General features: G+C 48.2%; 1 protein-coding gene across 6 annotated transcripts in view; it reads left to right on the top strand.

Moving 5' to 3' along the window:
* The window catches only part of LOC146176259 (uncharacterized), a 326,256-nt gene that overhangs the window by 198,840 nt on the left and 99,847 nt on the right, over nt 1-27,569 (top strand). For all 6 annotated transcript variants that reach the window (XM_084582578.1, XM_084582580.1, XM_084582576.1 and 3 more), the window contains 5 exons: nt 797-1,085; nt 2,120-2,436; nt 2,844-3,161; nt 4,454-5,086; nt 19,668-19,825. In XM_084582578.1, the coding sequence (XP_084438704.1) occupies nt 797-1,085; nt 2,120-2,436; nt 2,844-3,161; nt 4,454-5,086; nt 19,668-19,825 (1,715 nt within the window). The remainder of the gene's footprint in view (nt 1-796; nt 1,086-2,119; nt 2,437-2,843; nt 3,162-4,453; nt 5,087-19,667; nt 19,826-27,569) is intronic.

Here is a 27,569-nt window from a genome sequence, read left to right as displayed (position 1 = left end):
CCCCGTCGACTGGATGTAGCTTGAGAACGTCGTCATCTATCACAGTGCACCAATGATGTCAGTCAGTAGTATCATTCCACATGCAGTTTTCTGTCTCATGTGGGCTAAAGCAGCGAGCAGCGACGAGCGCCACTTATTAGGTGAGACAAAGATGGCCATTAGGCACTAGTGCCATTTACTAATGTCGCTGGGGCATACCTTAAAGCACAGGCTTTGTGAAAGTGCACTTCTTTTGGCGTGAGATAGCCAAAATTTGTTAATTAAGAGCGCCAGCAGTAGTCGCATTTTTTAAATTTAATCGCAGCCGAGTGTCTAATTGTAACAGTTGAAAATTTAGTTATCGGAAATTAGTTTAGCAGCTTACTAATTAACATCATAGTGTCATTCACCTTTTTTTTTGTAGATGGCGCATCGATGGTACAGTAGAAGCTGTCTTCATACCTCAAAAAGCCTTTAATAGTAGCGGGTTTCCTTGAAATGCCTGGTATATGTTTGTACATTGGCAATGGTTTAATGTTGCTGTGTCTGTTACGTAGATATTTGTACCGAATGCTGATTAAGGAGCCTTTGCTTACTGCTCCACTTCCTAGAAAGAAAGAAATGAAATAAAAAATAAACCTGTTCTCTTCACTGTGCACATCGTAAGTGATGGTGCACAGTTGTTGCCTGATTGTTAGCATTTGTCAGGCTAAATATGAACGGGTACTTTAATGAATGTAATGCAGATGTAGTTATTATCTATAGTATATTCATTAGTGTTCACAGTGCCCTCTCTTTGTGTCTCCCCGCTAAACAGAAACTGCAGTCTGAGCTGAAGGACCTGCAGGGCCGCCTGGAGCGCATGCAGGGTCCCGGTCCCCTGTCCGAGGCTGTGGGGCGCTTGTTGGAGCGCTGCGAGGCCACCCTGCAGAAGACTCAGGGACAACTGGGTCGTGCCAAGCAGGCCCTCTCTCTGCGGCAACAGTACCATCAGCTTCGTGAGCAAGTGGCGCAAGCCATTGCACGCCTTACTGACACCGTGGCCGTGCTTGAGAAGGCCAAGAAGCCGGCTGCTGAAAAGCTTCCCCAGTACGACAACCTGCTTGGTATGTGCGGGGACGCTTCCTTTTTAAGGTGTTTGATACCAGAACTGATGCAATGGGACAAAGTCCCTGGACATTTCTTGTAATGTCTTCTTAGTGCAGTGAATTTGTACACACTTGCACTCGGCACCTGTTGACTCACCTGCCTGGCTTTAGATTCTGCATTCATGTCTCCTGGACCTCATTCTAGCTCAGCCTCCCTCAGCTTAATTCAGCTGACAATGTGGTACTCATCTTATTTGGTGCTATGCACTACATTAGAGTCTCCCGTAAGGTCAACTCTTAAGTAAAGTCTTCTTTCCCTTCTTCTAAGCCATTTGACCGCAAGCCATTTCTTATGGCCTCTCAGCGCTCTGCAGTTTCAGGTGTCGCAATACAGCAGTTTGTTTATAACGTTGTTCATGGCTGTTCGCACTTCACTATGCTAGCAACACTATCGCTGTTAGCACACCATGTAGACCTTCCTAAAAAAAAAAAAAGAAATCTCGAGCAAGAAATTCTGGCAGAGCAGGGAACTTTTGCTATAGTGTCATTTGCCAGACTGCCAATTGGACCATTTTTCTGGCAAGGCAGTTAGTGCATATTCTATTTGTGTGGCTGGACAGCAGGCTTACCGTACAGATTGAAAATTCAGGGAACACAAGAGGACTCTAACTGGAAAAGAAAAAACTGTTGTGGTGTTTCTGCCTTCTTTTGTGATAAAACTGAAACTGATGATAGTATATATACATATTGCATTTGATTTTTGTCTTGTTGACCACTGTAAGTACCATATACAGAGATTTTGCGATCTAGTCTTTTCCTATTTGGTTAGTCCTCTTCATTTTTGTGGTTTTTGTTTTCTTCAGTTCACTGCCATAAAATTTTAAATTTCTCTAGTGATTTACACCATAGGCGTAAAGTGTGTTCACATTTCGCCACTGGCAGTAGCTTTCAGTATTTTTCGTGTCATTGTGTGTATGTGATCCACATGAAAATCCGGTTGGTTCTCTAAAACTGGCATGGGAGTGACGCATGTTTCCTTGGTGGCTTCACAGGCCAGGTTGCTGATGCGGAAGGCCAGCTGATGTCGGCCCAGGACAAAGGAGAAGCGTTGGCTGAGGAGGGCTCTTCTGTCGACCACAATGCCATCCTGAGCGACCTGGGCAACCTCAAGAGCCAGCTGGCCTCTCTGCGCAAGTCCATCCAGAACCTCAAGTCACAGGAGCAGACCTTGCTGGCTGAACAGGAGGGCCAGCTGCAGGCCCTGGAGAAGACTCTGCAGGACCTTCGCGCAGATGAGTCACTGGCCCGAAGCCGACCGGCGCTCACCATGGAACCGGAGAGCATTGACGCCGAGCTGGAGAGCCACAAGGTGAGAGCCCCATTTGGCATTTTGGAATTTGTGTGGTGTCAAAATAGTCCTCACGCTTCTTTATATGTCTTTAAAGTTAGAGATGAAGTTTGCTTTGTTTGATTAGCGCATTTACTTAATTAGTACCATGGCACTAATTCAAATAGCTAAAAATAATATGAAAACAGAGAAAATAGTTGAAAACAGTCAGGTGCAAGTACCTACATATTCCACATACAGTGTATAATGTCAGTGATGTGTTACCATCACACTTATGCAAAATCACAGCTGATCAAATTGGTAACTCAGTGCGTGGTATGACAGAGAATAGCAGCTAAGGTGTTAATACAGTAATAGCACCAGGTGCATCGCTATAGAGGTTTGCATTCTTCAGCCTTTTGCCTCTCTTATTCTCATTTCCTCAACAGGAGCTGCAGCGTCAGTCCGAAGAACACCTAGAGGTGGCACGCAAGCTGGAAGAGCAGCTGTTCAAGGAGCTCCCCAGTGAGTTGCTGGCCAGCCGCGCCCAAGAGGAGCTCAGTGAACTGGCCTTGCTGCGGTCCACACTGCCCCAGCAGTTGCAGGAGCGTGGGCACTACCTGGGCTGCGCCCAGGCCCTGCGCCGGGACTACTGGGCTCAGCGGGACGCACTGGTGGACTGGCTCGATCGCGCCGAGCGCACGGTGGCCGCCGCCAAGGATGGCGTCGACCTGGATGGCCTCGATGCCCGCTGCAAGGAGCTCAGGGTCAGTGGATGCAGCGCTGTCTTTCTCTCTCTCTATTTCATTTGAGTCCAGCAAATTGTCACCACTACGTATACAAATCTCCCCTTATCTTCAATTGCTTCACTTCTCTTCCCACTACTCCTTTCCTTGCCTCAATGGGAAACCAGGAACTGTGATTTTGGGGGCAGTTTGTTTGGCAGTTCTCCAAAGGACAGTAAACTTCGTTAACGGCTCATTAATTCAAGAAAACAAATCTGCTTAGGTGGAACTGTTTTTTGTGCCCTTCATTTCAGGTGAATTCGTGCTTTGATAGTGAATACCAGTGAACCCATGCAATGGCACTTACAGGCATGCTCGTACCAGTGTTAAAAAAAAAAGAGCATGCATCCACGAGTTAGATTCCATGCATCTTCGTGAAAAACTGTGGGGCAGCTCTTTTCTGGGGGTGTGCCTTTTGCAAGGAAGCTCTTTTGCCGGTGTGAAAAAAAAAAATAGGCACCTTTGCTTCTACACCTGGCGCAAAGATCTTATGGCCAGAGCATCGTACACGTCACATGCAAGGTGACAAGGCCAATACGCGCAACTAACCAGCTGGGCAACTTCAAAGCGCTCAGTGCCAAAGGAAAGCAATTAAAAAATAAACATGAATGTTGGTCACTTTGAGAGACAGAAAAAGGAACTGGCAAAAAATAAACTAATGCCATGTTCACGTTAAAACATAGTAGTGCCTTGCTTCATGCCTTCAGTTCTCAGAAATGTCCCCTCACTTCGAGGCCAGTTTTAATTATTGTTTATGCAATATATTATATATTTGGAAAAAGCTAGCTTGCTCACATATTTTTTTTAGGGCACTCTCGTTAAGGTAAACAGAGTTTTATGGTTCCTTCAGGATTGTTTTAAACAAAAGTCTACGTACAATACAAACAAATGAATATAGTCAAAAGAAACACTTAGGAAACACAGATGCTTATTTCTGACCGGTTTATTGCATCTACTCTTGTAAAATTTATACTTTATCAGCATTTCCAATTTAATGAAAGCAGAACTGAGTGTTCTTTATCAGATCCAAATCTCAATTGTGTAATGTGTTGTTACGTTTGTCATTTATGTGTAAGTGGTTATTTTAGCCGTAACTGCTGGGTTTAGCCATGGCAGTGTTTGCACAGTACCTCGTCCTGATTAAGCCTTCACAAACAGGTTTGTGGCATCATGAATCTTTAACTAAACAAGCTACTTTCTTGCGCTTGTACACGGAAGCACCGTATCTCTTGTGTGTCATGCAAAAACACGGCCTACCCATTTTATCTTTGCAGGACGTTTGCTCAGAAACAGCTGGCTACAGCGAATGTCTTCGTAGCCTACAGGCTCTATTGACACAAATACGACCAACCATGGATCCGGAAGCATCTCTGCTGCCTGAGCAGGAACTTGCATCCCTCCAACAGCGGCTGACCGCCCTGAGCACAAACGCACGGGCTGCCCTTGACACAGCGCAAAACGACCTAGCCTCGTGGGCCACCTTTGGTAAGCTTCGCGAACAACTCGAGGCTCTCCTGGCTACTCTCGAGCCCTTGGAAGAGAAGCCCGCCACCATCCGAGCCCTGAGGAAAGCGCTGCAGTCACTGGGACGTCTCCAGGAGGAGGCCCAGCGCAGTCAGCCATTGCTGGCACAGCTCTCTGAAGCGGCCCGTGTGCTTGAGAGGAAGTCTGGGCCTGCCACGAGAGACCTGCCGGGAACTCAGGCGAAGACTTTGAGCAAGCGCTGGCAAGAGGCTATGGATGACATACAGGCCCGCAAGGAAAGGATGAGTAAGGCCCTCGCGGACTGGGAGGCTTATGCGCAGGCGCTTGCGCGGGCTAGGACAACCCTCGAGGCTCGGGAACATGACCTGGCAGCCATGCAGCCACTCCTGCTCGATGTGACTGCTGCTGAGAATGCACTGGAGGTGAGTCTGTTTTGTAGTCTTGCTGTCACTTCAATGTTCTGACCCCTCGTGGTCTTGCTCAGCATTGAGTCTGCCATAGGTGAAATGAAGCGAGCATGAAATTACAATTTAGCTTACCCTTCACGTACACGTGGTGAAGGTGAACTCCTGACGAAAACATATAATTATGCAAATTAAGAAAGTCTTGGGCCCTCTAAGCAAATACAAAGCTTACCCTAACAATAGGTGTCAGAGCAAGTTGATTTGCGCATTGAACGGAGGTCACAATCTAGTTTTTATTTATTTGCAATACTGCTAGCCCCAAGGTAGGAGCCATGGCAGGGTGGAAATGGCAACAGTGAACATCAAAATAGCAAAAACAATAATAAAATAATGTCCAACAGGATAAAATACATGAAGCAGTAGATACTTGAATGAAATTGCAAGACAAAAAAAAAAGTGACTGTAAATGACAATGACCAAATTTCACACACTAAGTTCAATGAATGCCACCATCCGGGCCCTGAGAAAAGTGCTGCAGTCACTGGGACATCGCCAGGAGGAGGCCCAGCGCAGTCAGCCATTGCTCTGGTGTATTCTCTGGTGCAATCTCGCAGTCTAACCGCGATGATTCGGAGAGGGCTGAAAGGTTACTTCAATCTACTAGAATACAGATTATTGGAGCCTGATTGGAATGAGAAACTGATGCACCGTGTTGAGCTGGCAAATGTATCAAGCTCACACTAGGCCTTCTTTCGTGTAGGCAGCCACTCATCACTGAGGCTAGTGATGAATCCATAGTGGCTTTCGAGGGTTGTTTTCATCATTGTGCTGCTAAAGAACTACTATTTCCAAACATCAGGTCCCCCACTACGATAGGGGCATGGGAGAGAAAAATAGGGAAAAGGATCGAGCAGGTCATGATTGGACGCTGCTTAACTTGCCATGGCATTGACAAGACTGCATGTGTTGCCCATGCTGAGCAGAAAGAGCACAGCTGGCGATTGTGACAGATGCTGATGACGTGTGGTTTCGTGAAATATCGACAAGCTGCGCTTGCAATGCTACAGTAACTGTTGCGCATTCAAGGCCTTTCATGCGACTGATTACCATTATTAATAGTATGTGGCAGCTTGGTTGCATGGCTTGTTTGAATAAATTGCCACACATGTGTTGGGATTACCTGGCCTTTTCTCTCAGTGAAAAACACATGTGGGTTTTGTAGGGCCATATACTCCTTGTTCAAATTAAAGAGACTTCACCATGCAATAGGAGTTAGTCTCATCCAAAGCAACAGAATCATTTGTTATTTGTGGGTGATAGCTGTACTGGGCAATTATCTACACCTTATGACTGCCTTGCCATTATCTGTGGCCACATGTCATAGGTTGCGTCCCCAGTGTATGGAGAGAGCAGACTGTCACCGTATGACGTGAAGGTAGAAGTAGAAGTAGTAAAAGACCTGGGAAAGTAGAAGTGTACCGCAAATTTACATTGAAATGTGTCCCTGCAGAAACATCTCACATTTTGACTGAGGCAGTATATAGCCTTGCGAGGAGAATCCATTGATGAAGCAGTTTTTGCCATATCAAGCGGACAAAACACTGGGAAAGGAGATATGGGGAGCCACTGAGAAGTTACATAGCTGCGGTTTTTCCTGGTATAAGAGTTCTAATTCTATGGTAACAAGTCCTTCCACACAACTTGAACGTCTATACTGCATTTACATCTCAATAAAATCCTGGTCATTATGGTTGCTACTGTGCAAATGGCCATTATAGCTCGTACTATGTGAAAGGAAATACATGTGCACAAAGCAACATAAATTGGGCTGGCTTGCATGCCTAGTCGAACAAAATTTTTATATGATATAAACTCGCCGCTGCTATGTAAAACTGGCGAACAAACTTTGATGTAGGCTCAAAGGGTTAGGATGTCTCAAATGCAGTCATGAATAAAATATTTCCCAGGCCTGTGTATTTTCAAACTTAACTCCAAAACGGAAACGATTATTATTTTCTCTTTCGCGTTTGCGACGTAAGTGACTCCATCTGGTGTGAAATCTCGGGCGCGCATTTAGTATTTCATCCCTCCACCCATAGGTGGCGAAGCAGTCTGGGGTCTGGGGTTTCAGTGATTTTGGAGGTTTGGGACTCAACATAGGGTTCTAAATAAAGTTTTCACCACCACCACCTAGAGGTTAGGGATTTTGGAGCGGGCGGCGTGTTTAAACTGTCGTTTATCTCGGTCGCCGCGTTGAACCCGGGCACGCGCCCGCGCAGGCGCGCCGTAGCCGGCGCTGACACCGAGGCATCCTAGCGCGCGCTTAGCCAGGCACGCTGCCGCACTTCCGCAGTTTCCCGCGCTTTTTCGGGACACGCGCTAAACGCACTTCTAAAAGGGTGACTGCTCAGAAATTGCGCCCTGGACGTTAACCCCTGTAGTCTTTCTCGGAGCAAAACATTATTACCCTTAGTAATAATGTTGTAATTTTATTTCGATGTTTTATTTAATGTTTAATATTGTGCTTAATGTTTTATTTTAATGTTTTATTTTTGCTTTAACGTTTTACTTTTTTTTATGTATCAAATAAAAATAATTACATTGCAGCATCTGACCAGTGATGATATGCTTAAGGTGCTTCCCACGCACGAGGCAAGAGCCTCATTTAAATCACTTTCGACAATTGCAGCTAGAAGCACACTGAAAATGTGTTCAAGTTGCGCGGAGTCGGAAATTAGTGGGGCGCCAATTCACGCTCGGAGCTGCATGACGGGACCAGGGGCGTCAGTTCGAATAAACCGGATTTTCGGATTAAGCGAGTTCTCATGGACATAAGTGTCCACTCTCTTCACTAGTCCTCGCGTATACGCTGCTCTGTATTTCTTCTCTTTCGAATTGTCATATCTGTAGCCTTGGTAGAACGCCCCTTTATTCGAAAAATGCTGCTGGCGAAGCGCGCCTCTGGAGCCCCAATTTTTAATGGTTAACTATACAACGTAGACGAGCGTTATGTAGTATTGGGGTGAACACACTGAAAAAAACGGCATGCTGCTCCCATTGACAGCGCAGTGTTCGCGATCGAATAAATACCTGACCAGGCGCGCGCGCGCACGCGCGATAGCTGCTCGCGGTAGCAGTTCGGGACGAAAGACTCTGCTGGTCCATTATATGCTGCATAAATTCACCCCCACCCTTAACCGCTCCCCCACCCCTACATCCCTGAAGCAACTTAGTTCTGCCGCAAGGTAAACGCCTACCGTAAGCAGAAATAAAGACGTAATAAAAAAAAAATCATTGCTCCCGACGAGACAACACGGTGAATAATTTACCCGAGCTGGCTTTCGTGTTCCATACCCCCCTTTTCCCCCACTATATCGACGAACGATTTCCTGATTTCCCTCTTATGGACGGTTTGATCACTTGCGAATATGCGCTGTCCCCAGGCGCGAACTCTGGGTTGAAAAGTACGATTTCGTTTCCGACGCAAGGCGCGATTTCTTGGTTCGTTCAACGCACGCTGTCCGAGCGCGCGTGCAGTCCCGCGCGGAAACATCTTTGACCTTTTGTGACGGCGGTCGGTAACAGCTCCGTCGGAAATTTATGGTACGTGCTTTCGATGAATATAGGGACGGTGCGTCTCGCAATACCTGGAGCGGCGCCTTAGCCTGGACCAAAGTGCGTAGACGGCGTCTTTTGCTCCGCCCAGTCGGATATAGCTAGCGTGTCCCTGTTCATCCGCTGTCCCCCGGCGGGTGGTGCTTGTAGCGAAAAGGGCATCAACGAGCGACCTTGAGGTCTCTCACCAGACGTCAAGGCGCCGGGGAAACGCCTAGCGCCTCGATCGATCCTTTCCCTGCATATAGCCGCGCGGCTGATACGCGTGTCACGGCCCTCACGGGTCGGACCGGTGAGCCTCATCGCGCGGCGGCTTCTTAGTTTATTGCTATCACTTTGAGCTGGAGCGCGAAATGCACTCGGCCTAATGTACATATGTAGTTCGTGCACTGTTCTAGCCTGCAGACGTTGGCACTGTACCGCCCCGGCTATGGTGGGTCGTCCCCGGTTGCCCGTCACGGATAGGATACAACGGACACAACTGCGCTCCTCACTGATCGAGCCCGGTCTCGAACCTCCGACCTCTCTCTCTCTCTCTCTCTCTCTCTCTCTCTCTCTCTCTCTCTCTCTCTCTCTCTCTCTCTCTCTCTCTCTCAGTCTTCAAGAGTGGTGCGCTGTTTGCCGAATGCATCTGGAGCCCATATTGAAACGTCTAGTCAATTTCTGCAAAAGTCCAGTGGGGCTTTCAAAAGGGGTTTAGTAGAATTTTCAACAAAAACTTCTATAAAAACTATCACCCCCTTCCCCACCCCCTCCTCGACAAATGACTGGCGCACATAAGAAAATAGGCAAGTAATGTTCCAGTTGTGATGTATGGATGCGAGAGTTGGACTGTGAAAAAGGCTGACCGCCGAAGAATTGACGCGTTTGAATTGTGGTGCTGGCGAAGACTCTTGAGAGTTCCTTTGACTGCCAGAAGATCAAATCAGTGGATATTGTCGACCATAAACCCTGACTGCTCATTGGAGGGTCAAATTCTAAAGTTAAAGCTCAGCTACTTTGGTCATCTGATGAGAAGAGAGGAGTCGCTGGAGAAAGATTTGATGTTGGGAAAGGTTGAGGGTCGCCGGAGAAGGGGTAGGCAGCGAACACGATGGTTAGGTGGCATCATCGAGGCGCTGCAGATGAAGTTACGTGATGTTAGGAAGATAGTGAGAGACCAGAAAGCGTGGCGTGACATGGTTCATAGGGTCACGAAGAGTCGGACACGACTGAACTGACTGAATGTTCTCTACCTGGTAAGCGGGTTGGCTATTTTCTGATCATTAACTTTCTAAGTTATAAATACAGTTGCAATCAGACACTCGTAGCTGGCCATTGTTAAAAATAGCAATGCCTATTTCTAGAATTTCGAAAATGTGGTTTCCCTCGGCTATCTCGCGCCAAAAGAAGCGCGCGCTTTCAAAAATCCCGCGTGCGATCTGCCCCTTGCGCTGCGGGCTGCGCTGCTCGCCGCTGCTTGTACGTGTCTCCGGCCTACGATGGAGAGAAGAGGCGTACGTGGCATCTGCACCATTGGTTGACTGAGCTGGAAACAGGGCCTAGAGCGCGGGGTTTTCGAAAGGGCGCGTCTTTTGGCGCGCCAAAACTGGTCCAAGCACAACGCAGAGGTTTAGAAAATTCAATTAAACTTGCATGACTAACAGTAACGGCTGGCTACAAATCTCCGATTGCTACTAGATGCCTGACTGCAATAGTTGACAGTTATCAGAAATTATAGTTAACCGATTTACTAGGTAACATTATTACCCTGTTTTCTGAATTAAGTTCGTCACCACTGGTTGAACTGTCACAGCCGCCGCCTACGTGTCCAAGAGAGCCTATTTCTTTTTCTTTTTTTAATTTTGTGGCCGGCTTCCTTGACACGTCTGGTTTATTATTACGCATTTGAAAAAGAAAGAAAGAAAGAAAGAAAGAAAGAAAGAAAGAAAGAAAGAAAGAAAGAAAGAAAGAAAGAAAGAAAGAAAGAAAGAAAGAAAGAAAGAAAGAAAGAAAGAAAGAAAACTTAACAGCATGCCGCATCTCTTGATTCAAAATTTGCAAGGTTAAACAAATTTCAGCGATAAGAAAAACGGAACTGTCGCAAAATTGTTTGATTTTGCGTCCTAAAGAACTCTATTGACGAATATCGCCAATAGTTTTCCATAATTACTTGGCGTGCTTGAACAAGGTTTGTAAATAGGTAGTATCCGGACTATATTACTATTATTTTATGATCTGTTACGTCATTCCAAGCCATCCGGTTTAGGTATGTGTTTCGACCTCGACCGTCGCGAAACAGAACACTTCTCTAGCTCTTCCCCTTTGAGATATATCCTCGCACTTAGCCTCGGGCTCTCGTTCGTACAGCCTCGCTGGTACGCACTTAGAAATTTCGACCGAGGCAAACAACGCACGCGGTCACGTGACCACCGCGTAACAAAACACTTATCTAACCAACCCTTCTCCTTTGGGATATATCATCGCTCTTGCCCCAGGCTCCACGCTCTCGTTGGTGTATATTATTACCTCGCTGGTACGCACTTAGACATTCCGACCGAAGCGAACAACGCACGCGGTCACGTGGTTCCCCCTTGTCATCCTCCACGTGTCAGCATTCGACGCTCGACGTGCCCTCCGCGTGATCGATTCCTCTTCCGCGTCGCACGGACAATGCGCGCGCTTTTATTTTATTCTTATATTGTGGGAGTGTCGAATTCGGCAAGGAGCCCGCGATGGCGCATCTACGAATGCGGCGACAGTGCTCGGTCCGAAGCCCGCGCGCGCGTTCGGGTTATGTATTTATAGACGCGGTCGCGGTGCGCGTTCCTGGCAGCATCACGCTCCACACCTCGCCTCTTCCTTTACCACTGCGGAGAGTCGCTGTTCCCAGGGCCGCTCCCGATGCGCGCGCGCGAACTTTGGCCCCATTGCAGGTCGACGTCAACAACAAGCGTTGAGGGGCGCGGATATGATTCGGGGAGGCCCCCAAAAATAGAAAGACAAAAATAAAAGCTGGAGATTCGAAGGTGTGCGCGATGGATTTAGTAGATTTGATCGAGCTGATGCTGAAGGGCTGTTCTTGTACTACTGTGCGTCGGTTTGTTTGCAAGGTGCGTGAGGCAGCCTTGGGCTACACTGATCCCGGCCCCTGCCAGCTGGCTAATTGGTAAGGAGCGCCCAGATCTGGGGCCGATATGATGTCTGTATATACGCACCTCCTCTCCCCATTTGGTGTCACGGTCGAGGCCAGTGCATCCGCATGCTTGTCGCATTGCATCGCTGCCAGAGAAACGGCGAGGCCTAGACCCCCTGCAAGGTTGCAAGGTTCCTCCGCGAGTGCTGCTTGATTACCTTCAGTGATGCTGTGAATTAAGGAATTCTGTATGAAATAGATCGCGACATTTCTTTTTTTTTCCCCCTTAGGATTCCCGTGCCTCTTATGTGCCGCTACGCCCCGCCGTAATGGGTGGTTAGGGCGCTCGACTGCTATACCCAAAGAAGCGGGATCATTCCCGGCCGCTCGAGTCGATGGCTGAAAGGGCATAATAATAATAATAATAATAATAATAATAATAATAATAATAATAATAATAATAATAATAATAATTGGTTCACAGGAAAGGAAAAGCGCTGTATATGTGGCATTTGTTGTTCTGTGGACACCTCAACCGCGCGCCCAAAGGGAAGGGATGAAGGTGGGAGTGAAAGTGGAAAGAGAGAAAGAGGAGCCGTAGTGGAGGGCTACGTAGTAATTTCGACCACCTGGGGATCTTTAACGTGCGCTGACATCGCACAGCACACGGACGCCACTTCATTTCGCCTCCATCGAAACGCAGCCGCCGTGGTCGGGTTCGAGCCCGGGAACTCCGGCACAGTGGTCGGGCGTCTTACCACTGCACCACCCCGGCGGGGCCCGCCAGTTAACACGTGCGGCTTTCCGGTGCACCGCTGCTATAGTTATCAACGTTGCGTTCCTAGCGATTTGAGGAATGCATCGATATCGTCCAGAAAAAAGAAAAAGACGAAAGTGTGGTATGCGCATGCGCGGTGAGCCGTGCTTTCTGGTGTGCATGATAAAACCTTGACGCCACTTGCGCGGTCTAGGCACTTTTGCTATACCGACACTACGTCGCGCCGCAGTGATAGCAGAGCTAGTAGAGAGCGTTTTATTGAAAGAAGGCACAAAAGCGCGCTGCAGATTCGTGAGGATATTTTGTTGAACGACCAAAACGCAGCTGTCTCAGAGCGACGGTGTTTCTTTTTAGGTCGTCTCATAGCATTGAACGACGCGCGTTTTATAGAGCCCGTAATATCGATCGAGGCGACCCACGCGCTCTCTCCCAGGTGCAGCGCGAGATCACCGATGTGGCCACTTGCCCCGTGGGCCGAGCCCTGTCTGCTGCGCAGCGGGGGAAAAAAATGGCATACAAAACAAAAGGCCTTCGAGACGACGCCCTTTTCAGGCTTCCTGGCACTGAGCGTACAGACCTTTGCGGAGCATCTTAATTGCCATTTGCAAGGCGAACACTCTCTCCTCTGAGGCGCGCGCGTTTTTTGCTATCTGACATTTCACAGTCGCCGTCAGCGATTTTTCACCTGGCGCATTAGGAACACATGGCCCATAATGTAGCACTCTTGTCACTAAAAGTCGGCTTTGCCTAATGTGGTGTAGATCGAAGAACCGGCCGGCGGGATTAGTCTGTGGAGACGATTGCATACGGTTCGCCTTGGACTGGGCACAATTATTAATGCTATGTTCACAGATTTCTGTCCGCAAAATGTGTCCGAAAAATTGTGTCCGCAGCAGTTGTAATTGAGAACTGGTAGATGTTAATGAGTGGTGCCAATCGATAGTCGGTGACGTAATGTTGCTGCAGAAAAAATAATTAGGCCAATAAGTGAATTAGGTAATTAATTAGAATAACTGGTTCATAGGAAAGGTAAGGCGCAGTATCTGCCACACTGTTTGTGGACACCTGAGCAGCGTCGTAAGGGAAGGGAGGAAGGTGGGAGTACAGTGAACTAGAATATTGGGTAGTGTGCTCACTCCGCGGCGGCTCTACGGGGAGCGGAGGCCCCGCGTACGTCGACAGACGTCTGCTTCGCGGCGCCGGCACCAGGTGGCGTCACGGTAGACTTCACGGTAGGATTTTGCTCCGCCCGTCGCTGTCAGCCGGTTCAATTTGTCACTGTGTTGTGTGCATTTGTGGTTTCGTTATTGCTCTGCTGTGCGCATGTTTTTTTAGCGCTTATCGGAGGTCAATTCAAGCGTTTGTTCAGTAAAGGCCAGTTCAGGCTCTTGTTTAAGCTCCCGTCGAAAGTGAGTGTTGACTACACCACGTGCGTCGGTTTATGCGTGTTCTGCCTGGAGATCAGAACTCTTCGTGCTTTTCTTTCGCACATGATGGGGTAAGCGGACAAGTGGCCTGTACTAACCGGTTACTTCACTGGGACAGACTGCTAATAATAATAATAATAATAATAATAATAATAATAATAATAATAATAATAATAATAATAATAGCAATCTTTATTTAGGATAGTTAGAACAACATACACATACGGAAGCGCCGAAGCCACAAGCGGGCTTGTGCGGCGACAACCGGCAGCCGCTGCAATCTTCGCGCCACATCGGAACTCCATCAGAGGCAAAAAAAAAAAACATTTGGCACAACACACTATCAAAAATGCACTAATAACATCAGTACATAACATCAGTTCTCTAACGCTTGAACAGCAACTCTCAATGTTTTGCGGGTGGTCAAAGAAAATACGTCGTCCGGTAGTTCGTTGAAGATGGCTGGAACATAATAGCGTCTTGTTGCTTTATCGTAATGAATGCGCACTGTCGGTTTAAGATAACGAGGAACATGTCTCAACGGTACCAGTTTCGTGTTTATGTGCCTGTAGCACTGCTCCAAAAATATTTTAGTTCTACAATTTGTTTAAAATGATTGTCTAAAGAAGGCAAACCGGCTGTTCTAAAGACACTGCTAGGCAAATTCTCCTGTGGCATGTAGAGAACGCTTGTAGCGATGTTTTTCAAAATCCTATTAACTCCATGTGAAAGAGCAGTTAAAAAACAACACATACCGTTTCTTTAAACACTCCCAGAGTTTTCTATGACGCTCTAAGGAAGCAGTGGGAGATCAACCTCCGTCACTCGGACAAGCGGCTGGATAAGAGCTGTGTAGCTGTGCTGTTTGTGAGCTTCATATCGAACCTCGTTTCGTTCTACGGGGCTATGTTCATATTGTGAACGGAGAAGAAGTTCGCATCCCTCGTGGGATCGCGGGAAGCCAGAATTATCCCCCGATGCCGCACCGACGCTATTGCCGAATCTGCCGGCCTATCTTTCGAAAAAGATACCGAAAGACAACAAAGAAAGAGGAAACTCACTGGTGTTGTAACTCATGGGCCCAAGAAAACAAAAAAGTCTGCCCGATATACCTGTAACAAAAGAAGAGTAGGAATCGGCCCCAAACGAACAGATTCTGAGAGTATTCTTGATATTTTGGAAGTGGTTAGAAATAGACTGCACAAAGAAGTTGGTTGCCCCGTTCACGCAGAAGGCCCATCTGAAGAAGTAATAAGGTTTTATTTAGTCACCAGACTGCACTTCTATGTGAAAGGGGTTAATTAAAAAAGGCAGAAAAACGAGAGCGGGTGAAACACCTGAAACTAAGCCATTGCTAAAGCTGCTGTGAAGTGCTGGAACAAGTGAAGGAAATAAGCGGCAAAATGCGTGAACATAAATATATGCAGCGGTGACAAATCTGGTCATATTGACACGCGCATTAGAGCTAGAAGAAGAAGGAGCGAAATGGGACGAAGTAGAGGACGTTGAAGTGCCCGCGTTCCTGATTCAGCTCTCTCGGTGCCCTCGTTCGGTGGTACAGCAATTCAACAATATGTTACAATATGTTTCATAAAGCAGTGACTTTATGTCTCTCCAAATAAGTATGCCGTAGCTGTTAATGCTGTTTGAAAACCTTGTGGTGCGCCTCCTGCTCTGCGAAAAATGCGAATTGTAAATAATGCATCTTCCTTTTTACTTTGTCAGAATTACATGCATTCATTCTACCTGTCATCTCCATGTCCCTTTGTTGCACCTTGGGTGTTTGTGAATATAAACAGTTGTTGCGGCCGACACTCCTTCATTCCTCATTTATCCCTGGCATGAATCCCAAGCTATTACTATTGACGTTAAGCACTAATGGAAAGAGCTGTATAACCTCCGAATATGCAGTGCATTATAATTTCTTTCCAGCGAAACAATGCAGGCATGAGTGTCATACACTACGTGAACGTCCCAACGAGCCAATTAAGTGCATTGATTAACGTTGTTTGAACATGTGCACAGCACAGATGTAAAGTTCAATTCAAGGCCCGCTTAGCCATTTCAGCAAAACTCACGCAAATGTCGCGGTAATATTTCAATTTGTCGGCGCTGCTACTGCGACGACGGCCGAGCGCGGCACTGGCTTTTACCCGTGGAGCGCGCGCGCTTCGAGGCACCTACCGTGGAGACGCGCGCAGCGCCACCGCGCGCCGCCGCTCCCCGTCGACACCGGCGGGGACACCTCGAGCGGCGCCTGTGAGCACACTACCCAATATTCTAGTTCACTGTAGTGGGAGTGAAAGCGGAAAGAGAGAAAGGGGGGCTGGTAGTGGATATGACGTCAAGGAGGTCACGTCACGCAATCGGAAGTAAAGCCGAGAAAAGGACATAGGAAGGGATTGGTCGCAATTTGAAAGTACCAAAGACTAAAATGAGTAAACAAGAAGTGAATTAATAGGGCCATTTGTTTAACCTACACCAGCTACACCAGTGCAGCAAAAATCCATTGTAGGTATAGGAGATTTCCTACACTGGTGCAGCTGGTGTAGGTTAAACAAATAGCCCTAATGTGATGTAGAGGATGTGACGTCACGCAACCGGAAGTAGATCCGGAAAAGGGCATAGGAAGGGATTGGCGCGCAATTTTAAAGTGGGCAAGGAAGAAGTGAATTATAAGCAACTAGAAGCAACCAGAAGCAACCAACAGCAGCACCCGTGTTTTCACATTACTCCAATGCAGATTCTGCAGTGCACTTTTTGTCCATTTGTGGGGACGGATGAGGGTCGATCCAGGCGCTCGATTGATGGCAGTTGACATATAAAAAATGAGGGTAACAATTACTTCGACGCGACAGCATTATGGCATCTGTCTGTAGTTACTCTAACCTCCGAAGCCTTTATTAAGGGAAGCCTTAATAGGTTATGGTAATGAGGCAAGAACAAGAACGCAAAATGTAGGAGCCACGAGGCTTGGCGCGGCGCTGTATATAGGTGTATGGCCTTGCCTTGCGGCGCGAGACAGGTGGACACAGTGAAAGTGACAGATACTGCGCCAAATGACACGACAAGACATACCGAGCGCGCTCTGACTATGTCCGGGGCTTCCGGCATTAGCTGTGCAGAAAGGGACCGATGAAATCCTGGAATGTTTCGGACACTCCGATATAGTGGACGAGAAGGAGCCTGCAGGAAGTAGAGTTGTAAGAATAGAGGATGTTGCAGGAATGTGTCGAATTTGTTTTAGTCAGAAAGGACGAAGGCAGGGAGAGACATTTCAGTCGTCCCCATGCATTGGCAAATGCCGCCAGTTTTGAAGCACTTCAGCTGTCTTCAGGGGCATTTCACTGACCATCAAGTGATTTTCCTACACGCCTCCTAGGGAGATCCCCCCCCCCCCCCCCCCTCCTCCTTCTCCTCATAGAAATTTACCTCCGCAATTTCAATTCCTGGAAAAAACCCATTCGAAGCAACTAAAAACTGTTATCCTACCTATCCACATCAGAGGTCAGGGGGCGATGTTTAGAAGAGTACACGCAGCTGTATATCTGGCTTACGCCGGCTGCAGCTCTTCACGGCATAGCTCGGGTGCACAGTGGCGAAGTTATCACTGTGTCCGGAGTTGACCTTTGTCAGCCCAAGTCTCGCTCGTCTGCTCTCGACAACGCGTATTATGGTCAGTTTCTCATTGTCTCTCGTCACATGCAGACAGATATGTGAACCGTTGATTGTTTCTTGATTTACGTCCACAGTAGGTGACAGCTTCCGCAAATGGCGTCGACCCACGGTGTGTGCTTCGCCGGTTTTAGGAAGCGCTCTTTCACAACCGGCATGATTCAGAAAATGTTGCAGGCAGTTCACACCTTCCTTCTGCGTTGCTTATTCATAGCTACTTCTCTATCCTTCGCATCCCTCGCGCTCTCTCTTATGGCATCGGTCATTATAACTTAAAAAAGAATGATTTAAAATAAAATCCTTTAAAAAAAGAGGGGAGGAGGAGAGAATGGAGGAAGAGATGCAGCTCCACGTGTGCCGGGCGTGCACGGGTCCCGTTCCAGCAAAAAGAGCTTTCTTTTTGGTCGTCGCGCTCCCCGTGTCGCGTGCGGTCCCTCCCGCGCCCCGTAGGAAATGGAAAGGGACAACTCAGTCTGGCAAGCAGCAGCAGTGCGGTGAAAGAAAGGGCGCCCTAAAATTAGCTAGTGAAGGGGCAGGCAGCATGCAGAAACAGCATCAGCAACAGTCGCCAGCATCCGCTAGCTGTCCGACCCTCCCAGTTCACTCTTGCCGCGTCCGGCTTGGAGACCGTGCGCTCCGGCCGGGACTTCATTCCCGTCGAGAGAGGAGGGAGACTGTGCGAGGCAGGCAGACGCAATAGCGCAGCTGCAGGCAGACGATTGCGCGTTGTTCCTCTTTTTTTTTTCCCCTCTCTCTCCGAAAAACCTTGGCCGACGGCGACGAGGTCCGCATAAAAACGAGTGTCTGTGTATATACCGCGCCCCCGAGCTCAACAGCTTTCTCCGGGATTCTTTAGCGCCGAAGAAGTTAGAAGACGCGTCATCCCCGCTCACCGGATTCTTCTTTGCCGTCTGTATGTGCTCTTCGGCTCCGAGCGGATCTTCTGCTATTGTTATCGTCTGCACTGATGCGACCAACTCCTGCAGTAGATACCCGACGTGACTGTGCATAGCGGATATTATATCTTCTGCGGCGAACCTGTTCGGTTACCTTCTTTGCCTTCGAGACGTGGACCAACAGTTACCGTTATACACCGGCTGATGACTCCTTCGCGTGCACCTCTGTTACTCCCGTGTTCCTGGACGACGTTGGACCGACGATGTCACGGCCCCCTCCGACTCCCCCTGTCTTGTGACACATCGTGCTCTTCACCACTTTCATCGACGAACAGTTCGTGTTGCGTTTTTATACCGAGGCACTAAAACCCCCTGCGAAAACCTCCCGCTCACTCCCCCATTAGCTGTTAGGACTCCGCGGAAATAACGATTCCGAAACCTCTGATCATTCCGGCTGTGCGAGGTTCTGGAATCGCTGCTTCGTCGTCTGTGCGTAGTGTGTGATGGTCGTCTGCTGCACTAAGTAACTGTAGAGACAGGTTGCCGGTTTAGCAGACGAGACCCCGTGACTGCTCTATTTAGAAGTGACATTCCTCCTTCACATATCTGTGGTCATACGGTGACAACTGCGATCTGCGTTACCCGCGTTTTCGAATCGGTGACGGATTACCCCAACGTTCTCTCTGCTTCCGTCTGCAATGTTTCCCACCTGCGAAATCACTTGAATGCGAAGCAGGTCGTCTGCGCCCCGGTGTCGTCTGCTACACTAAGCGTTAAGAGACGTGCACTGGTCTGACCTTTATGCTTAGCACAAGAGACCTCTGACACACTCATTTTTCTTTTTCACAAGTGATCTCTCTTCTCCTCCACATTAGCGACAACAGTACAGTGCGATCTCCGTCACCTGTGCTCGTGATCGCATTGGTACCAGACGGATATAACCTCGAGCCGACATCTTCGAGATTCGACGACAAATTTGTGTGCCTGTGCAGTGTGCGCGCGTTTCTGGAGCGCATCCTGATCTCGTGAAATCCCTCTGCCTCCTCACTCTCCTCCGGTGCTTTAACACCGACGCCCGCCCCCTCAACCGCAGAGCCTGCTGTCTCAAGTGACCGGAGAGCCTCTGGGCAAGCAAGTGGACGAGGCCGGCAGGAAAGCGGAGCCCGTGCTATCCTACCTAGACTGGGCTTCCCAGCCGGCGGCCACCGCTCTCAGGAACGAGCTCCAAGCACTTCGCGACCGCCACGCTCAGTGAGTAGCTGTGCCCATGCGTGCTCTCTTTTTTCTGCTTGCTCCCTTCTTTCCTTCATAATTTCATAGCAGTAGTTGTTGGTGTTAGCCTCGATGCTTTGCCGTGGTACGGCGTCTCGCTATATTGATTCATCGCATAGTACGAAATACGAGCATACGTTGGTGTTATCAGTTATATACAAGGAAAGGCTCAGTATAACGGTCCTGTCGTGGTAGTAGGCATTTAAGGACCGAGATTTGAATGAAGGGATTAAGAATAAATGAAAAGGGCGTACTTTTTTAGCTAACCTTTGCGCAAGTTATCGCCAAACTTTCATATTTGTAAGTGATCTCAATTATTTATGGTTGGAAGGCTTGGGTTCTAGTATAAAAAAAAAAAAAAAAGCAGTCCCCCATAACAAGCCCTGGACTTTTGATAAAGCAAAGAGTCCCACAGCAAGCCTTGTGCTGTGGTATAAAGTAAAAGTATACTGTCCCATGACATAGCGGCTCTTCAGTTTGGAGTGGTAGTTAAAGGAACGAAACGGACTTGACGGAAACAGGCACCAGAAAGAAACAAACAAATGAACAAAAAAAAAAAAGCTTACATAAACTAATTTCTTGAGGATTTCCGAATGTCCTTTCGAGCACTTTTTTTGCGCTCCCTCGAGTCCGGGCGTTCCTTGAAATGGCCATTTAAACGAATGTACCGAAGGCCTCTTTCCTTATTATTTTTTTTTTCCAATCCATCCAACCTCAGAGAAGCGACCGCACAGCGTAGAAAAACGGTACGGAAGAGGAGAACACAGAGAAATGCACTTCTCTTTCGTCATGTTTGTTAGCGCTGCTCAGTCGTTTCTGTCACTGACCTTCAGTATGCGCCAAAACAGCCCGATTCAGACCCCCCCCCCCCCCCTTCCGCGTTTACGTTAAAAAAAAAAAACCTCATGTGCTCAGGATTATCCGGAGCCATTCACGTGGCTTCCCAAGCGCGAGGAAGACAGTCCTTACTTAATTAGAGCGGCATCATAAGTGTTTTCTTGTGTAGGTGTGTAGGGAGCCCGAAACGAACGTCAACTGTATGGCCTACACAGGCTTGTGTGTATGTCTTCTTTGAGTTGGCCGCGTAGACTGTCAGTTGACTGAAAGCTTTAAATAGTCTTCGTGGTAAGGGTTGTTTTGCACTCGCTCTTGACTTTACGACGGCTATGAGGCTAGGCTGAAAGGAAACGAACTTAGACGAAAACGGCATTGAACGCATACACCGGCACATGCAGTTCCGACCCGGCCCGTTATGGAAATAGTCGTCTTCGGTATGTATCATAATAGCGAGCGCACTTTCGTCACGCGATTCTCGGAGACAGCTAAGAAACGGAAGCGCGATATCTTCCCATGCTACGTCATATCCGGAATACCGGAGTGTAGTCATCTGCGAGGCGTCCGGCGTGATGTGGTCGGCATGTGCGTGTTCGCACTGCCTGCTGTCTGGAGACCTACCTTCCGTGAGTAGTATAATTGGTGATTCGGCGCGCATAGCTGCCTTCTATGCAAGGCTCGTGCTACCCGCTTTGACGAATCGAGCACTTTACACTGCTCCGGAATAACGAAGTGTATACGCTGGCCTCAAGTGCGTCCCTCGGAACATTCATCGATACGCGGCCCCGCATCAGTGCTCGTCAGACTACACGTTTGTTTTCAAATATGAAATGCAACAGAGAAAGACAGTGCTTTGCCGATTCCTATACTGCACACTGTCCATTAAGAGACGCACAGGGATGACGTTTTGTCGTACCGAGACATCCACGACCGCTCAGTTCGTTGAGACGGGTACAGCAGATCTTGTGAATTATAAACCTTGCCGCAAAGAGGTTCGACCAAATTTTTTTCAGTTTATTTTTACTACATACTTAGCGGATAAATTGCTGCCATGTTCGTGTCGGTACCAAACCAGCGAATCTACCAAGGCTGCATCAAGGTTATAACGGAACGTGCCCAAATACGTCTCCGTTTCTTCGCAGTCATATATAGGCAACTCAGGGCTGAATAATTCGCATCATAAACTGTAACCGCCTGATTTTGTTTTTTGTTTTTCTGGACTAAATTTACGAATTTGTATCCATGTAGCGGGTGCTGATCACATAAGCGAGGACGATTAAAATTCCAGCTCAGTACTGTCGCTTTCTCGGATTGGTAACGTTATTTGATAGACTTCTGTGGATTCTTCAAGTATACACATGTGCAGAAGCTGTGATAGCACTTTCCTTTTAACGCTGTTCAAAAAACCAGTTCAAGTTAACGTTTTTTTTTTTCTTTTTTTTTTCCTACCACAAGACTGGGCGTCGCACGCGTCACTTTTGGCACGCCGTGCCCTTTCCTCTTGCTATAAATACGGCTTTGCGGTCAAGGTCAGTAGCGGATGTGGCGAAGGAATAACATTTGCGAATAAATTTCAATGAATATCGAGCTGTGTGATAGTCCGACGAGATGTTAACGCAAACATCATCATCCGATGACATTGTGCTGTTAACTCCCCGTACCTAATTCCGGAGGTCCCGGTACAGTGTTTTTATTTTGGAACCTTTGTTTTGTATTTATTTATTATGCGTCATATTTTTATGTGTACAATAATCTTGAGCTTGAACTAAAAAAAAAATATATGAGCCCAGACTAGTTCAAGTTTTTCACGTCACTTCAAGAATTAGAAGAAAAAAGCAGGATTGCCTTCATTCTAACCCCACTTCTATTTTAAACTTCTGAGCGGCCTTTTTTGACGCAGTATGGGGGGAGGAGGATGTCATCACCGGCTTGATCGACAGGACCGCTGGTTGCGTTAAGAGTGGAAAGTAAAAAGCAAGCGGATACGATCTGCTTTATTGTGTCTCGGTTCTTATATATGTATGCCGATCCATTGAGCTTAGTATGCGGAGAAAGCGCTCTATTTCGCGAATCGCAATTGCCTCTTTAATGGCGAGACAGATGTGGGAGAGGGAGAAACGAGGAAGACCGCCTTGACCGCGCGCGCGTGGAATACTTAATGAAGGTTCGCGCGGGCTCGCGCCGCTCCCGTCGAGTTCCCGTTAATTGCGCGATCGCGCGTTCCTCCTCTCCCGCCTTCTCCCTCCCCCTTGCTCTCCCCGGAGTGTTGCACCATCGTGCGGAAGTTTCGTGACGTGCTCTTGCAAAATTAATTACACGAAAATAAAAAGAAGCGTATCGTGAAAGGGGCCGGGTGTATATGTTGGGAGTGCGGCGAAGATTCTTGCGGGGTGATGTCGTAAGGGCTTCCCCGTTCGATATGTTCATTTGTTCTGACCTTTCTTCTTCTTTTTTTTTTATTATTTTCTCTTGAAGTCCGGGAGAGCATTTGCGGGCATTCTGCCGCGCTGCACTTTCCCCGTCAGCAAAGCAACAAAAACGCCGCGAGGACATCGTGGTGCAATTCCCAACCTAATACGCTCTTGTGAGTGGTAATCTTGTCCTTCCTACGGTTATTAAGCTCCCCTGTACAGCGTATGGATATACAATCGCGTCGCGGTAATGTGGGCACTTTGGTCGCCGAGCGAAGTTATCCATAAAGCGAATCGTCTCTAATAACGAATTTCACCAAAAATAAGTTTAAGCTATGAAAATAGAAAACTGGTTTGGTTTGGTTTATGGGGTTTAAGTCCTATAAAACAACTCAGGCTATGAGAGACGCCGTAGTGGGGTGATCCGGAAATTTCAACCGCCCGGGGTTGTTTAACGTGCGCGGACATCGCACAGCACACGGGCGTCTTGCTTTTCGTCTCCACCGAAAAGCGGTCGCCGTGGTAGGGATTCGATCCCGCATCCCTGGGCACAGCAGTCGAGCGCCCTAACCACTGCGCCACAGCGCCGCGGAGCAAAATAGAAACTGTTGTAGCCAAGACCTTCTTTGCATATATTCGTGGGCAGTGAAGCTTAAACTGAACATTAAAAAGACAAACATCATGGCGTCTTGCCTTATCAAATCCTGGAGCATCAAGGGACAAGAAGTGGAAGCTGTGACAGATTTTCTCTTCTTGGGCTCCTAGATTACCCCGGAAAGAGACTGCAGCCATGAAATTAGGAGACGCCTGCTTCCGGGAAAGAGAGCCATGGCTAGCCTTGACCGCCTAGTGAAGAGCAGAGACATTACACTGCCAACCAAGATCCGTATAACTCGTGCTATGGTCTTTCCAGTTGTGATTTATGGATGCGAGAGTTGGACTGTGAAGAAGGCTGACCGCCGAAGAATTGACGCGTTTGAATTGTCGTGCTGGCGGAGACTCTTGAGAGTTCCTTGGACGGCCAGAAGATCAAATCAGTTGATATTGTCGACCATAAACCCTGACTGCTCATTGGAGGGTCAAATTCTAAAGGTAAAGCTCAGCTCCTTTGGTTATCTGATGAGAAGAGAGGAGTCGCTGGAGAAAGATTTGATGTTGGGAAAGGTTGAGGGTCGCCGGAGAAGGGGTAGGCAGCGAACGCGATGGTTAGATGGCATTCTCGAGGCACTGCAGATGAAGTTATGTGATGCTAGGAAGATAGCGAGAGACCGAAAAGCGTGGCGTGATATGGTCCATAGGGTCACGGAGAGTCGGACACGACTGAACGACAACTGAACTGAGTGAAGCGGAAGTTAGGTCAAATCATGGAAGTTCCGAGTGCATTTTATCTGGTGACCATTATAACGCGAATGACGCGCCATAATTCGAAGCGCCTGTATGTAGTCGTCGATCAGATGCGCGATGGCATCTCATGCTTGGTCACGTTGCCTCCCGCTTCGAATGGCTGACACATATCCCGTAAACCGCGATTGCCCACCCTCGGCTGTCAAATTTTTCAACGAATCTCACCTAATCAGAACTTGCTGCATTAAACGTGAAATAGGGATGGTACTTTTTTATATAGCATTTTATTGCGCTCGCTCTGTACCATCTCGCTGTTGTTCTGCACTTTATACAGCACAGGAAACTGAAATAGCTGGCTGAAGAAGCCGTGTTTTCTTTTAGACTGATTTATTTATAGAAGGGAAAGGCGCGGTAACTTTCACTTGTTTTCTGTGGACACCGCAACCGCGCCGTAAGGGAAGGGAGGAAGATGGGAGTGAAAGTGGAAAGAGAGAAAGAGGAACCGTAGTGGAGGGCTGCAGAGTAAGTTCGACCAGACCACCTGGGGATCTTTAACGTGCGCTGACATCGATGTTATTTTTTAACGTTTTTATTAACGTGACTGCTGGCTAGAATACTGCTTGGTGTGTTCCTACTTTGTCCATCGTCCGAAATCCGAGTCTTCGTGTTGAAGAGGCGAAAAGTTTGGTCCCCATACAGATTGCCACATATTGCAGACACGGCTGCCCTAAAAGGCATTTGTGCATTAACAAGAAACATTGTAGGAGCATTTACAGTACTCCGCTGTAGTCTCGAGATGAATTACCGTCATGGAAACAGACACCCCGTTTACGAATTTTCTTAAGAGCATAAATTGAGAATTCGTATAAGCTATACACACACACGCCGTTTGCTTATAAACATGTATCGTCGCTGAGCGAGTTCTGTCGTTTCACTGGCTATACGTCGCCGGTGCTACAGCCACGCAGCTGCATTTAAAAGCTTCGTGTGATCTAGCGCAGTCTGTGTCGTCTACCGGCACAAACATAGCTCGCATATATCCTGACGCCAGACGCGCGGAATGTGTCGATCTTGCGGCGGAGCATCGTATAGGCGTACAAACACGCACTCGCTGGCAAGGCGCGTTGAACTGCGCACATCCGCTCGGCGTGTGCGAGATCGTGTATACCAGCGTTTGCGCCATTGTGTGTAACCGCGAACTCGTGTTTCTGTGGGAAAAATTTATGTTTGCCGCGGGCGGCGAAAGACGCGCGTCTATCACCGAGAAGGATGCATTTTTATTATACCATTTTAGAAACCTTCTCGCCACTCGATGAAAACTCGGTGGCGTTCTTGCCGAAGAAGGGCGGGTTCCCATCGTCTTGAAGTGAACGGCGGTACAGAGTAGCCTCCGAGATCCGTGCCTTATCACGAGCACGCCCCTGGCAGGTTGTAGTTGGCAGGTGCGCGGCCAAACATAAAATTGTTTAGCGGGTTACGTGACGTCACTAGACCATGTAACGGGGCCGAGTTGGCAGCAGCAACCAACTCACGTATATAACTCCTTTGGGACGGGAATCGAAACCCTCCGGAACCCTTGGATCCAGAGTCAGATACGCTCCTACTAGGCCAAGGCTACGTAGGCAGGTTTGTAAGGCTTAGGCTAAGGGCTTTGTATCCATTGGGTGGTAGCCACAATGGGGTAGCCATTGTACTAATGAATATGTGTGAGGTAATAGATGCGCAAATTAAGGGGCTAGTGACTAAGCAAGTAGCAATTAAAGCACGTTTAAGCGAATGCTACAAAGACGGAGTTTAAGTGTGTATGCCCCCATGCCCCCCCCCCCCCCCCCCCCCCCCCACCCTTCTCTTCATTTTAATCCGAGATAGAGAACTGTGCGGACCGGGAGTGGATCCGCGGTACGCGTCCGTTCCAAGGGGAAGTAGACGCAGCGAAGAGGTGTGGGTAGGAAATTGCTCGCGCAGGACGTGACCGACGTGGAGGTCAACGCGGGAAAGGGTGCGCTGTGAGCTTCCAGTAAGTGGGTACTGTGTCGTCGCCATATTGTTCACTCCTCCTCTCTGGACTGTTGAAAAACCGGTTCCGCCGCGGCTCCCATTGTGCTTGCGCCAAGTGCAAGAAGCAGTCCAGGGAATATGGCGACGCCCATCCACTTATTGGAAAGGTCTAGCATAAGCGGGAAGTTACAGGCTGAAAACAAATAGTGAACAAACAAGAAAACTGCCTCCCGCTGTCATGCTGCATACACCGGCGTGCCTCGAAACTAGATCGCTGTATCAGAGATTTAGCAAAACGCAATCCGCTTCCGCGCGTTGATTGGTCCTGACCAACCCCTGACGCGGCAAGTGCTTGCTTTGGCCCATAGCGCCTTCAGCGCAACCTGCGCATGCGCAATATGGTTCCCCGCAGCAGCAGATCGCGCGCTATGCTAAAGTTTTGTACTAAGTGAGCACGTGCGCAGAATTATGAGTGAGTGTGCCTCGTTCGCACTCGCGGTGAACCCAGCCAACCAGTTTTCACATAAAAAACTGCGCTTTCCTTCGTGTTGCTGTCATCAAACCTCCCTGTCTTAGCTATGCTTTAGTTTACATCTTGTTAACTTGCCCTGGTGTAAAAAACGGCGCACTATTTCGTCACCATGTCTCCGTCTGGCGCTGTACTCGCCACGCCACGCTATAAGTAGCGTTTTGCGTCGCGAGTCAACGACACCATCTCACGCCACAGACAAGCTGGAGCGCAGACAAGACGTACCCGTCTGTCTGGACAGGACGTGCCCGTCTGTCTGGACAGGACGTGCATTGCGAAAACCGACGGAGTCGCCTAAAACTGCAGTCGTTGAGTAGGTCCTGACTCTGCTTGGGAGAAGGTTTTTTTCGCCACACTTTTATCTCGTCTTCTTCGCGTGAACTGACATGTATGCACGCGTTACGTGTGCGTTTTCTCGCTAGCTCATTAGTTTAGGCGCCACAGCCGCCCGCACGTATATATAGTTTCAAAACACATACCTTCGCACTTTCTTCTTCTTTTTTTTTTTTTTTTTTTTTTTTTTTTACATCCACTCTGACATCCGGCCACTTTGGTGTTAGGCGTAGGGCGGCAGGCCTGCTTTCTTACGAAGCTTGCGACGTATTTA

This window comes from Amblyomma maculatum, chromosome 10 (genome assembly GCF_055883805.1).
Source record: "Amblyomma maculatum isolate TAMU_Amacu chromosome 10, ASM5588380v1, whole genome shotgun sequence".
Taxonomy (NCBI): Eukaryota; Metazoa; Arthropoda; class Arachnida; order Ixodida; family Ixodidae; genus Amblyomma; species Amblyomma maculatum.
Note: the sequence above shows the minus strand (reverse complement) of the source record. Positions and strands in the feature narration are given on the sequence as shown.